The following is a 12,908-nucleotide window of genomic DNA, read 5'->3' on the forward strand; positions in this document are numbered from 1 at the left end:
ATATACCCTGCCCCTGGCCCCAGGCATTCAGTTTTGTAAACAAGCCCAAGGCAGGAGAAGGAAAGAGGAGAAGGAAGAACAATGTACACCAGAAAGACTCTCACACAAGATGAGGGTATCCGTGACCAAAAGAACAATTACCCAATGCAGCCAGGTGCGTCAGGTGGGTGCCCTGTGGACCCTATGGACTTCGAAGAAAAAAAAAAAAAAAAAGAGTTAACAAAGGTAAGTCTACCATCGCTCTTATTTCTTCTTCAGGGTCCATAGGGATCAACAGGGATACCATGGGGACATCCTAAAGCAGTTCACCTTAGGGTGTCGACGCTCCTGAGCAGAAAGGAGAACCCACCGCCCAAAGGAAGCATCCTGAGAGGCAAAAGTATCAACCTAAGCATAGAACCTAAGAAAAGTGTGGACAGAAGAGCACGTGGCTACCTTGCACAATTGCTCAGCAGAGGCACCACGACGAAATGCCCACGATGGTCCCACAGACCAGGTAGAATATGATGTCGCCGTATTTGGAACAGGAAGATCAGCCTGCGTGCAACCCTGAGAGATATAGTCATACGAAACCATCAAGCCAGAGTTGGTGAGTTAGCTGCCAGCCTCGTTTGTGAAAACCATATAACACAAAAAGAGTGACAGATTTTCTAAAAAAGACTTTGTACGATCCACATAGATACGGAGAGCACGAACCACATCCAGGGAGGCTTCACCTACATAAAGATCTGAAGACTGAAAAGCTGGAACCACAATCTCTTCATTCACATGAAAAGGGACATTACTTTAGGAAGGTAACCCGCCCATGTACGGAGGACAGCTCTATCCTGCTGAAAAATCAAAAAGGGGGAACGGCTAGAGAGCGCTGCCAAATCAGAGACACTGTGTGCAGAAGAGATAGCGAGAAGAAAAAAAAAAAAAAAAGTGTCTTTGGTGTCAACCACTTCAAATCTACTGAGTCCAGAGGTTCAAAAGGGGGAGCTTGCAGCCCCTTGAGAACCAAATCCCACGGTGTCACCGGTGGAACAATTGAGCTTGGAGAACACCCTGAAAAAAAATTCTAACATTCGGCAAGGAAGCAATTCTTTACTGGAACAAAACTGACAACGCACAGACCTATACTCTCAGGGTGGCCAGGCGGAGACAGATCTAACCCAGCCTGGAAAAAAGCCAGTACCCGGGAAACCCTAAAAAGCTTTGACCACACCACTGACCAAAAGAATACTAAACTCTGTAATAGATGCGGGCAGAGGAAGGTTTTCGTGCCCTAAGCATAGTTTGAATCACAGAGCTGGAGACACTTTGGCTCTTAAGATGGAAGACTCAAGAGCCACGCCATCAAAGACAGAGGGGGGTTAAGTCCGGATGCAGGCAAGGACCCTGTGCTAACAAATCCGTCCATAGAGGAAGAGGAAACGGAGTATCTATGGAAAGATTCCATATGTCGGTGAACCAATTTCGTCTGGGCCAAGCAGGAACTACTAGTATCACTGTTCCGCCTTCCTGCTTGAGATTCCCGAGGACCCTTGGGAGGGAAATCAGAGGAAAGAGATACGCCAGCTTGAAGTCCTATCTCACTGCCAGTGCGTACACGAAGGCGGCTGGGGGGTTTCTGGTACCGAACCTGTACCTGGGGAGCTTGTGACGTGAGGCTATGAGGTCTACGTCTGGTAGGTCCCATTTGTTCACCAGGAGTTCAAACCCCCCAGGTGGAGAGCCCTCTGGCATGTATGTCCCGACAACCTAGGAAGTCAGCTTCCTCTTTGAGGACTCCCGGGATGAATATTGCAGAGATAGCCAAAAGACGTTCTGCCCAGATCACAATGTTTGTCACTTCCCTCATGGCTGTGTGAGTTTGCGTGCCTCCTTGATGATTGAGATAGGCTACTGTGGTCGCATTGTCGGACTGGATCTTTACCGGCCTGCCTTGGAGTAGGTCCTGTACCAGGATGAGCGCTTTGTACACTGCGTGCAGCTCTATGACGTTTATGGGCAGGTGACTTTCCCGATAGAAATTATGACCTTTCACTGCCCCCAATTTATACCATTGACTCAAGGAGTGTGGGTGGAGCAGCAGCACAGTTGTCCTTTAGGACGCCTAGCACTCCTTGCTCTAAAGTAAAATGTAAAAAAAAAAAAAAAAAAAACATAAAAAGCTTGGGACTGCCTGAGCAGTCCCCGTTATAAAAAGTGCGTCTGAATCCTGCCGCCCTAAACTTAAAACTGCATGGCTGGGGCCAGGGGCAGGTTATATGTGGAGAAGGACCAGAGGCATCCTGGGAGCTGAAAGGTTAACTGTTTGGTGTCTGGATCACTCCATGGGCACATTTCCCCATGGTATCCCTGTGGATCCTTATGGACCCTGAAGAAGAAATACTCCAGGTCTGATACAAATTGTAGCAATAGTCAAATTTTATAGTTCTACTAACATTTTAGAGATATACCTGTGAGCTAAGGTATGCACATGTAGAATGTTGTACCGATCCTGAATGTTAGATATAAATACATATGGTTCCTTCTGTGGAATATCTTCCTGCATTCCTGCATACATACATATCCGTATACTTACAAAGTCTTCAGCTTCAAACTGCTGGCGTCTTTCACAGTCATCTTTTCGAGTCGTGTCATTCTCGGAAGAACTGCCCTCCCGACTCCCGTGGCCTTTTCCACCATGAAACGTGCTGCTACGGGAACGGTAGCTTGTACCATTGAATGAACCACTGAGATTTATATTCTCAGACCCGTTTCTGCCCTGTGAGCGCCACCCATTTTTGTCTTTTCTTCCAAAAATACCTTGGACCAGAAAACAAGGAGATATATGTCCATTAGATTGTTTTTAACATGTCAGTGATGTCAGTCAGTCTGGTCTCTCTATTGCATGCTGGAGTCAAAATCTAACCTCTTAACTCAAAGTAACAGGGTGGTGGGGAAGGACTCCTATTTCATTAGGAAGAGGTCCACCAATAGGGAAGTTTCCACCTAATTAATCCCACTTGCTGTAGTGAAGTCATAAGTGATTACAACAACTGAATAATATTTCATGATTATTTCCACTCATTCAAATTGGTTTAAACTAGGGGTGAGCGGGTTCGGATTTCTGAAATCCGAACCCCCCCGAGCCCCCCCGATCAGAGTCCGATCCGAGTCAGGCTCGACTTTTCCCGCCTGACTCGGATCTGAAATCGAGGCAAAACGTCATCATCCCGCCTTCCGAGTCTCGCGGGTTTTGGATCCTATATAAGGTACCCGCGTCGGCGCCATTTTCTCACTCGGCTGTGGACAGTGAAGAGGGAGGGTGGGAGTTAGGGCTGTGTAGTGTAGTGTAGTGTAGTGCTGCTGTTGTCCACTACTTCAAAGTCCATAGGGGCTGGCTGTGTTGTGCTGCTGTTGTTAATAGGGGCTGTGTCCACAACTTCAAAGTCCATAGGGGCTGGCTGGACTGTGTTGTGCAGTCAGTTCTCCATAGGGGCTGTGTCCACTCCAAAGTCCTGTGCAGTGTCCCAGTCCTAAAGGGGTGCTGTAGTGTTGTCCAGGGGGTGCACTGTCCATCAGGGGTGCTCCCCCCAAGTGCTAAAAAAATAATATATTTTCTGTGTTTGTGAATTGTGTGCGCAGTAGCCGCACGTGCATCAACAAAGTAGTGCCAAGCGTGCGCCTGTGTCATAAGTAAAGGGCCGGCTGGCTTGACCATTAAAGGGTGCTGTAACCCCCGAAAGTACACTCCAGTCCAAACCAAAAAAAAAAATAATTTTCTGTGTTTAGCCGCACGTATATATCAAATTGATATAACATAAATGGAGGACCAAACTTTCTCCGATAAAAATAAAATAGAGAAAGATCAAGAACCACTTCCTCCTAGTGCTGAAGCTGCTGCCACTAGTCATGACATAGACAATAACATGCCATCAACGTCGTCTGCCAAGGCCGATGCCCAATGTCATAGTAGAGGGCACATACAATCCCAAATGGCAAAGTTCAGGAAAATGACCTTGAAAAAGACATTTAAATCAGCTGAAGAGAAACGTAAACTTGCCAATATGCCATTTACAACACGGAGTGGCAAGGAACGGCTAAGGTCAATCCCTAGTATGTTCATGACTAGTGGTTCAGCTTCACATGACGATGGAAGCCCTCCTCCCACTAAAAAAATCAAAAGAGTTAAGCTGGCAAAAGCACAGCGAAGAACTGTGCTTTCTAAGAAGATATCACAAATCCCCAAGGAGAGTCCAAGTGTGGTGGTGGTTGCGATGCCTGACCTTCCCAGCACTGGACGGGAAGAGGTGGCTCTTTCCACCATTTGCACGCCCCCTGCAAGTGCTGAAAGGAGCACCCACAGTCCACTTGCTGATATGCAAATTGAAGATGTCACTGTTGAAGTACAACAGGATGAGGATACTGGTGTAGCTGGCGCTGAGGAGGAAGTTGGCGAGGAGGATTCTGATGGTGATGTGGTTTGTTTAAATCAGGCTCCGGGGGAGACAGTTGTTGTCCGTGGGATGAAAAAGCCCATCATGGTCATGCCTGGGCAGAAGACCAAACATTCCACCTCTTTGGTCTGGCAATATTTCTATCCAAATCCGGACAACAACTGTCTTGCCATATGTACCATATGTAAAGGTGAAATAAGTAGGGGTAGGGACGTCAACCACCTAGGAACATCCTCCCTTATACGGCACCTGCAGCGCGTTCATAAAAAGTTACTGTCAAGTTCAGAAACTTTGGCTAAGACCGTAAGCAGTCCAGGGACACCTAAATCCCGTTGTCCTGTTGTATCCAAGCGCCTGCAAACCACACCGTCAACTCCCTCCTCGTCAATTTCCTCCTTAGTCAGGATCGGAAGTAGTCCTGCAGGCCATGTCACTGGCATGACTGACTCTCCTATCCAGGATTCCTCCGGAGGATCCTGCATTGCTACGCCTACTGCTGCCGCTGCTGCTGTTGCTGCTGCTGGGAGTCGTTCATCATCCCAGAGAGGAAGTAGGAACACCACTACTTTTACTAAACAATTGACCCTCCAACAGTCCTTAGCGAGGAGGATGAAGTACGACAGCAGTCATCCTGAAGCAAAACGTATAACTGAGGCCTTGACTGCTATGTTGGTGTTAGACGTGCGTCCGGTATCCGCCATTAGTGCAGTGGGATTTAGACAATTGATGGAGGTAGTGTGTCCCCGGTTCCAAATCCCGTCTAGATTCCACTTCACTAGGCAGGCGATACCGAGACTGTACAGAAACGTCAGAAAAAGTGTCCTCAGTGTCCTGAAAAATTCCGTTGTACACAATGTCCACTTAACCACGGACATGTGGACAAGTGGAACAGGGCAGACTAAGGACTATATGACTGTGACAGCCCACTGGGTAGATGTATCACCTTACGCAGCAACAGCAGCAGCGTCACCAGTAGCAGCATCTCAGAAACGCCAGCTCGTTACAAGGCAGGCTACGCTGTGTATCACCGGTTTCAGTAAGAGGCACACCGTCGACAACCTCTTAGAGAAACTGAGGGAAATCATCGCCCAGTGGCTTACCCCACTTAGACTCTCCTGGGGATTTGTGATATCTGACAACGCCACCAATATTGTGCGGGCATTACATCTGGGCAAATTCCAGCACGTCCCATGTTTTGCTCACACAATAAACTTGGTGGTGCAGAATTTTCTGAAAAGCGACAGGGGCGTGCAGGAGATGCTTTGGGTGGCCCGAAAAATTTCTGGCCACTTTCGCCATTCAGCGACTGCGTGCCGAAGACTGGAGCGCCAGCAAACACTCTTGAACCTGCCCCGCCATCACCTGTAGCAAGAGGTTGTGACGCGGTGGAACTCAACCCTCTATATGCTTCAGAGGATGGAGGAGCAGCAAAAGGCCATACAAGCCTATACATCCACCTATGACATAGGCAAAGGAGGGGGTATGCAACTGACTCAAGCGCAGTGGAGAATGATTTCCGTGTTGTGCAAGGTTCTCCAGCCCTTCGAACTTGCCACACGTGAAGTCAGTTCAGACACTGCCAGCTTGAGTCAGGTCATTCCCCTCATCAGGCTTTTGCAGAAGCAGCTGGAGAAAGTGAAGGAGGAGCTAAGACGGAGCGATTCCGCTCGGCATGTGGGACTTGTGGATGAAGCCCTTCATTCGCTTTGCCAGGATTCCAAGGTGGTCAATCTGTTGAAATCAGACCACTACATTTTGGCCACCGTGCTCGATCCTAGGTTTAAAGCCTATGTGGTGTCTCTCTTTCCGGCCGACACAAGCCTGCAGAGGTGCAAAGACCTGCTGGTGAACACACTGTCAGCTGAAGCGGAACGTGACACGTCAACGGCTCCTTCTTCATTTTCTCCCGCAACTGGGGCTGCCAGGAAAAAACGTAGGTATCCTAAGCAACCCGCTGGCGGTGATGCAGGGCAGGCAGGACCAAGTTTGGGCATCTGGTCCGGACTGAAGGACCTGGCAACAATTTCTGACATGTCTACTGTCACTGCATATGATACTGTCACCATTGACAGAATGGTGGAGGATTACATCGGTGACAGCATCCAAGTAGGCATGTCAGACAGTCCATACCTGTACTGGCAGGAAAAAGAGGCAATTTGGAGGCCCCTGTACAAACTGGCTCTATTTTACCTGAGTTGCCCCCCCTCCAGTGTGTACTCCGAAAGAGTGTTTAGTGCAGCCGGGAACCTTGTCAGCGAAAGGCGTAGGAGGTTGCTTCCACAGAATGTGGAGAAGATGATGTTCATCAAAATGAATTATCAGCTCTTCCAGGGAGACCAGCCTCCAGAAGGTACAGAGGGACCTGTGGTGGTGGATTCAAGTGGGGACGAGTTAATACTTTGTGAGGATGAGGATGTACACACTGAAGAGGGTGAGGAATCGGTGGATGAGGATGAGGATGACATCTTGCCTCCGTAGAGCCAGTTTGTGCAGGGACACATTAATTGCCAGCTTGTTTTGTGGGGGCCCAAACGAACCAATCATTTCAGCCACAGTTGTGTGGCAGACCCTGGCGCTGAAATGATTGATTTGTTAAAGTGTGCATGTCCTGTTTATACAACATAAGGGTGGGAGGGCCCAAGGACAATTCCATCTTGCACCTCTTTTTTTTCTTTGCATTATGTACAGTTTGGGGCCTAGTTTTTCTAACTGCCATCCTGTCTGCCACTGCAGTGTCACTCCTAGATGGGTCACGTGTTTGTGCCGCCCACTCGTGTCGCTTAGCATAGTCATCCAGCTACCTCGGTGCAACCTTTTGGACATAAAAACACTATTGTGAGGTGTGAGGTGTTCAGAATAGACTGGAAATGAGTGGAAATTAAGGTTATTGAGGTTAATAATAGCATAGGAGCAGAAAAACCTACACATTCTGTGATTTTAGCTGTTTTTATGCTTTTTTAAAAAAAAATACAGATCCAAAACACAAAACCCAGAACCCAAAACACGGAAGGGTGGTTTTGGCAAAACCAATCCAGATCCAAAACACGAAGAAAGATCCAGATCCAAAACACGAAAAGTGGCCGGTGCACACCCCTAGTTTAAACAGGTTTATTTAAACGTATGACTGAGAAACATACCAGCAGTGGAACGACCAAGAGCAGCATCAAATGTATCTGATGAATTGTGACGTCTACGGATCAAGTGATAACGGCTGTCCGAATGCACCGAGCTTTCAGACTGCTTCTCAGTGTTCAAAGAGGTCTACAATGGGAAAACAGTCTACAATCAAATTCTATAATCTTTACATGTAAAGTTATTTAATTTGCACAATGGGACTCCAATGCATCCCCACCAGATTTGAAGTCTTGTAGTCACTGCCTGGCCAAGAGACCAGGCCTAAATTCAAGAATAGGTGAATAAATAAAAGACAAACCAAAACACACTTTGTTAAATTATCACTTTTGGCTCAGAGTTCACTAAACACAAAGTGCGGCTTCATAATGATTATCATCATCATTCCTTATCTGTAGTGCGCCAAAGAGGTCCACAGCACTATACAACATATTATATACAGCCCCCCCTCCCCCCAAAAAAAGTGCAGCACTCAGGAATAAATCTTCACAAGGTGGTTATGTCGTATCAAGGTTTCAGTTATATTGCAACTGTCTTCAGGATATCAAATAAGGCTTACCATCACCATGTGCACACACCAAATGTCAGTAGCCAATTATTTGTTTGATATTGAAGCTAGAAAATCAGCACTGCCTGAAGCAGTACCCCACTTGATGACCATGAAGGACAGGTTCATAGCCACTTATACCATGGAGGAGGAGATGATAGAGTAGGTGAGGATATAAAGTACCCTGTTCGTGAGAGCGTACAATATAGGAGAGAGGTAGTTGAACACAGGGTACAGTCAGTGGGTCAGGAGGAGAGGTGGTAGACTTTGATTAAGAGAATGGGCTTAAAGCTTTGGGGAGAGCTGGAGAGTGAGTGAGAGACAGTAATTTTCAGGGGTGGGGAGTAGCACAGAAGAAGTCCTGAAGACAGGACTGGGAAAAGGTAATCAGTTGATAGGGGAGGCTGTGGTCATTGTCAGGGAGAAGAGGACAGGAGTGTAGGTGGGAAAGGATTGTGGTATTATAGAAGAGTGTAAGAAGTATGAAGCGTACTCTATAGGGGGAAGAGGAGCCAGTGTAGGGACTAGCAGTGGAGAAAGACAGAGAGCAGTTTAAAGAAAAAGGAGCTGAGCAGCAGCCTTGAGGATGGACTGGAGAGAGTTGGTATTCCAGTTAAGCGTCCAGTTAGAAGAATCTTGCTTAGAAGGCCAGTTGAGAAGGCCAGTTAGAAGAATCTTGCTGTAGTCCAGTCGAGAGAAGACCAGCGAGTGGAGGAGGGTTTTAGGGTGAGAAAGGGTCTAATTCTGCAGATAGAACAAAGATGGAAGCAACATGAATGAGGAATGAAAGAGATGGAGGAATCAAAGAAAAATTCAAGGAGTGGGACAGAGGAGAGGGTAAAGTCAACAGATGAGAAGGACTTTAGGATGGAAATTCTATGGTGAGAATTCAATTGCTATTTTGCGTGCACATAAGTAATGGGCAACCGACGGAGCTATTTAATGGTTTTGCGGATGGGTGTGGGTGCCATGGCCTTCCATTACTTATCGCTCTCAAATGCACCAGGTTGTATACACAAAGTGGCTACTCCTGACTTTTCGCAGATTTCTGCTCGCCACCTCAGGAGGGTGCGAGAATATGGGCACCCATAGAATAGCCACCAACAGGTACCCATTACTTATGGGTACCCAAACACAATTGAATTACCCCCTAAAAAATTCAGTTTAACATGTTAGTACGTTTTCAAAAACACAGAAAGAGAATAAAATAGCAGAAATACAACTGGAGAAATGAGAGGAGAGATTGAGGTCAGGTAGACCTCAGTCATCAGCATAGAGATGTATCGGAGGCCGAAAGAGCACATGAGCGCACTAAGGGAGGAAGTGCATAGGGAGAAAAGCAGAGGGCTAAGAACAGAACCTTGAGGTACACCAATAGGTAATGAATGAAGGGGAGAGGTGGACTCATGAGACTGAAAGAGCCATCAGAGAAAGAGGAGGACAGCCATTAGAGGGCACAGACCAAAAGTACTGAAGATTTGATGGAGGAGACGGTGGTCCACAAAATCAAAGGCAGCTGAAAGGTCCAGGAGAATGAGTCAAGAGTAAAAACCCTTGAGAATTTAGCAGCAAGAAGGTCATTAGTGACTCTTAGTGAGATCAGTTTTAAGTGAAGTGAAGCAAGACTAAAAAAGTGGATCAAGAAGGGAGTTGGATGAATGAGAAGTGGAAAGATGGTGCAGACAGTCCTCTCAGGATCTTGGAGGCAAAAGGAGCAAAGAGATTTGATAGTAGTTGGAGAGTGTTAGGATCAAGGATTTTTTTTTAGGATGGGCAAGACAGTGGCCTGCTTCAATGAAGAGGGGACGGAGCTTGATGAAAGAAAGGATGAAGAGCTGGGTAAGAAGTGAACAGGGAGGGAGGGAGAGGGAGAGAGAGAAGGAAATCGTATCAAGGGGCAGGTGGAGGTGGGTGGGGACCAGATAGGGGCGTTAACTTCATCTACATAGACTGGAGGGAAGGAGGACAGGGGTAGGCTGATTGGAAGGAGAGAATGGGGAATGTTTAGTGGGGGAGGGGTCTGGTGGGATGAGGGAAGCCTGGCACGATCCTAGTTCGGAGTCTGGACCAACTTCTTGGAGCGAAAAGACAGCTTCATCATACACTCACTCTTGTGCCAATACACATGCAGATTTAACTTAACCTCTGTGGGGTGGGCAAGTATTGCCACACAAGTGATGAGGGTACAGGCTGGACAAACACACACACAAATTGGCCCACAAATCATACACAGAACCTATAAAGGCTTTAACAACAGGTATCTCCATAAAAATACAGTCAGGTGCATAAATATTGGGACATTGACAGAATTTTCATATTTTGGTCTCTATTCACCACCACAATGGCTTTGAAATGAAACAAACAAGATGTGCTTAAATTGCAGACTTTCAGATTTAATTTGAGGGTAATTACATACAAATCAGGTGAACGATGTAGGAATTACAACGGTTTCTATATGTGCCTACCACTTTTTAAGGGGCCAAAAGTAATGGGACAAACTAAACAATCCTAAATCTAACTTTCACTTTTTAATACTTTGTTGCAAATCCTTTGCAGGCAATTACAGCTTGCAGTCTGGAACGCATAGACATTACCAGACGCTGGGTTTCATCCCTGGTGATGCTCTGCCAGGCCTCTACTGCAAATGTCTTCAGTTCCTGCTTGTTCTTGGGGCATTTGTCTTCAGTTTTGTCTTCATCAAGTGAAATGCATGCTCAATCGGATTCAGGTCAGGGGATTGACTTGGCCATTGCATAAAATTCCACTTTTCAGCCTTAAAAAACTCTTTATTTGCTTTTGCAGTATGCTTCGGGTCATTGTCCATCTGCACTGTGAAGCACCGTCCAATGAGTTCTGAAGCATTTGACTGAATATGAGCATATAATATTGCCCGAAACACTTCAGAATTCATTCTGCTGCTTTTGTCAGCAGCCACACCATCAATAAATACAAGGGAACCAGTTCCATTGGCAGCCATACATGCCCACGCCATGACACTACCACCACCATGCTTCACTGATGAGGTGGTATGTTTTGGATCATGAGCAGTTCTTTTCCTTCTCCATACTCTTCTCTTCCCATCACTCTGGTACAAGTTGATCTTTGTCTCATCTGTCCATAGGATGTTGTTCCAGAACTGTAATAGGTTTTTTAGATGTTTTTTGGCAAACTCTAATCTGGTCTTCCTGTTTTTGAGGCTCACCAATGGATTACATCTTGTGGTGAACTCTCCATATTCACTCTTGATTGTTGACTTTGACACATACACACCTACCTCCTGGAGAGTGTTCTTGATTTGGCCAACTGTTGTGAAGGGGTTTTTCTTCACCAGGGAAATAATTCTTCTGTCATCCACCACAGTTGTTTTCCGTGGTCTTCAGGGTCTTTTGGTGTTGCTGAGCTCTCCGATGCGTTCTTTCTTTTTAAGAATGTTCCAAACAGTTGATTTGGCCACACCTAATGTTTCTGCTATCTCTCTGATGGGTTTGTTTTGATTTTTGAGCCTTATGATGGCTTGCTTCACTGATAGTGACAGAGTCGACAGCAACTGATTCCAAATGCAAATGTCACACCTACAATAAACTCCAGACCTTTTACCTGCTTAATTGATAATGAAATAACGAGGGAATGGCCCACACCTGTCCATGAAATAGCTTTTGAGTTGATAGTCCCATTACTTTTGGCCCCTTAAAAAGTGGGAGGCACATATAGAAACCATTGTAAATCCTACACCGTTCACCTGATTTGGTTGTAATTACCCTCAAATTAAATATGAAAGTCTGCAGTTAAAGCACATCTTGTTTGTTTCATTTCAAAGCCATTGTGGTGGTGAATAGAGGCCAAAATATGAAAATTCTGTCAATGTCCCAATATTTATGCACCTGACTAAGTCAAAGAAAAATGTAGGGATATAGTTTTAGAGTAGCACCAACTGAGTAAAATAGCAAAACATAGGGATTGGTGTCAATTTTAGGCACTTTGGGCCTCATAGAGGGCAGTGTGTATGCCAGTTTACATAGCTTGAGTTGCATGAAATCACTTGGTGTATGCCCATAAAGTGGGCACACCCTTAAGCGGCTACAAAGACTGCCTTTCTGCCACAACAGGGCAGTGGAGGGCGCATTCTAACATGGGCAAGTACAATGTTTGCATATTAACGGCTCATGCAGAGCTAAAGAAACCCTTATAGATGCCAGTTAGGAAACTTATTTTTTTGCACCTACTACTGGGCAGGGTCAAATACCACTGATGATTACTTCATCGTATATACCTGGCCACATGTTACCAATGCAGACACATCAGACTTTGCATTTGTGCAAAATGTATTTTATTGATGTATTTTTTTTTAAAGAGTAATATATGCCCATATTGAACACAACTGTGCATCAGCCTGCGACTTGTGCAGAGTGCCGATTTAGCTGCAAGATTTAAAGCTGCAAAACTTTTTAAAAGGCAAAACCAACCTCATTTAATTTCCACAAAGCGCATGTCGACTACATTTGGCCCTGTGTGTGTTATGTTGTTTTTATTAAATATTTAGATGTATTGTTTTTGTTATAAAAATTTATTTTTATACCAACATTTGTAGAATCATAAGGTGGAACATTACAGATACTAGTTCTAAATTGTAGAGAAGGCTGTAATGAGCATTTAATACATATTTTATAAATGCATATAAAACAAAACGAAAAACTGCTTTGGTCACTTGAGATTTAAAAAAAAGAAAAGTCATCGATAGATTCCCAGAGTAAAATAAATACCTGTCTCCCCCATCACCCCGGTAATCACACTGATGACTGATG

General features: G+C 45.5%; 1 protein-coding gene across 4 annotated transcripts in view; it reads right to left on the bottom strand.

Annotated features, from left to right (window-relative positions):
* Positions 1–12,908, bottom strand: part of GPBP1 (GC-rich promoter binding protein 1) — a 39,550-nt gene that overhangs the window by 11,787 nt on the left and 14,855 nt on the right. For all 4 annotated transcript variants that reach the window (XM_088469390.1, XM_088469393.1, XM_088469391.1 and 1 more), the window contains exons 3-4: positions 7,565–7,688; positions 2,570–2,793 (exon numbers count right to left, since the gene is read on the bottom strand). In XM_088469390.1, the coding sequence (XP_088325516.1) occupies positions 2,570–2,793; positions 7,565–7,688 (348 nt within the window). The remainder of the gene's footprint in view (positions 1–2,569; positions 2,794–7,564; positions 7,689–12,908) is intronic.

This window comes from Taudactylus pleione, unplaced genomic scaffold, assembly GCF_031769625.1.
Source record: "Taudactylus pleione unplaced genomic scaffold, aTauple2 ptg000092l, whole genome shotgun sequence".
Lineage (NCBI taxonomy): Eukaryota > Metazoa > Chordata > Amphibia > Anura > Myobatrachidae > Taudactylus > Taudactylus pleione.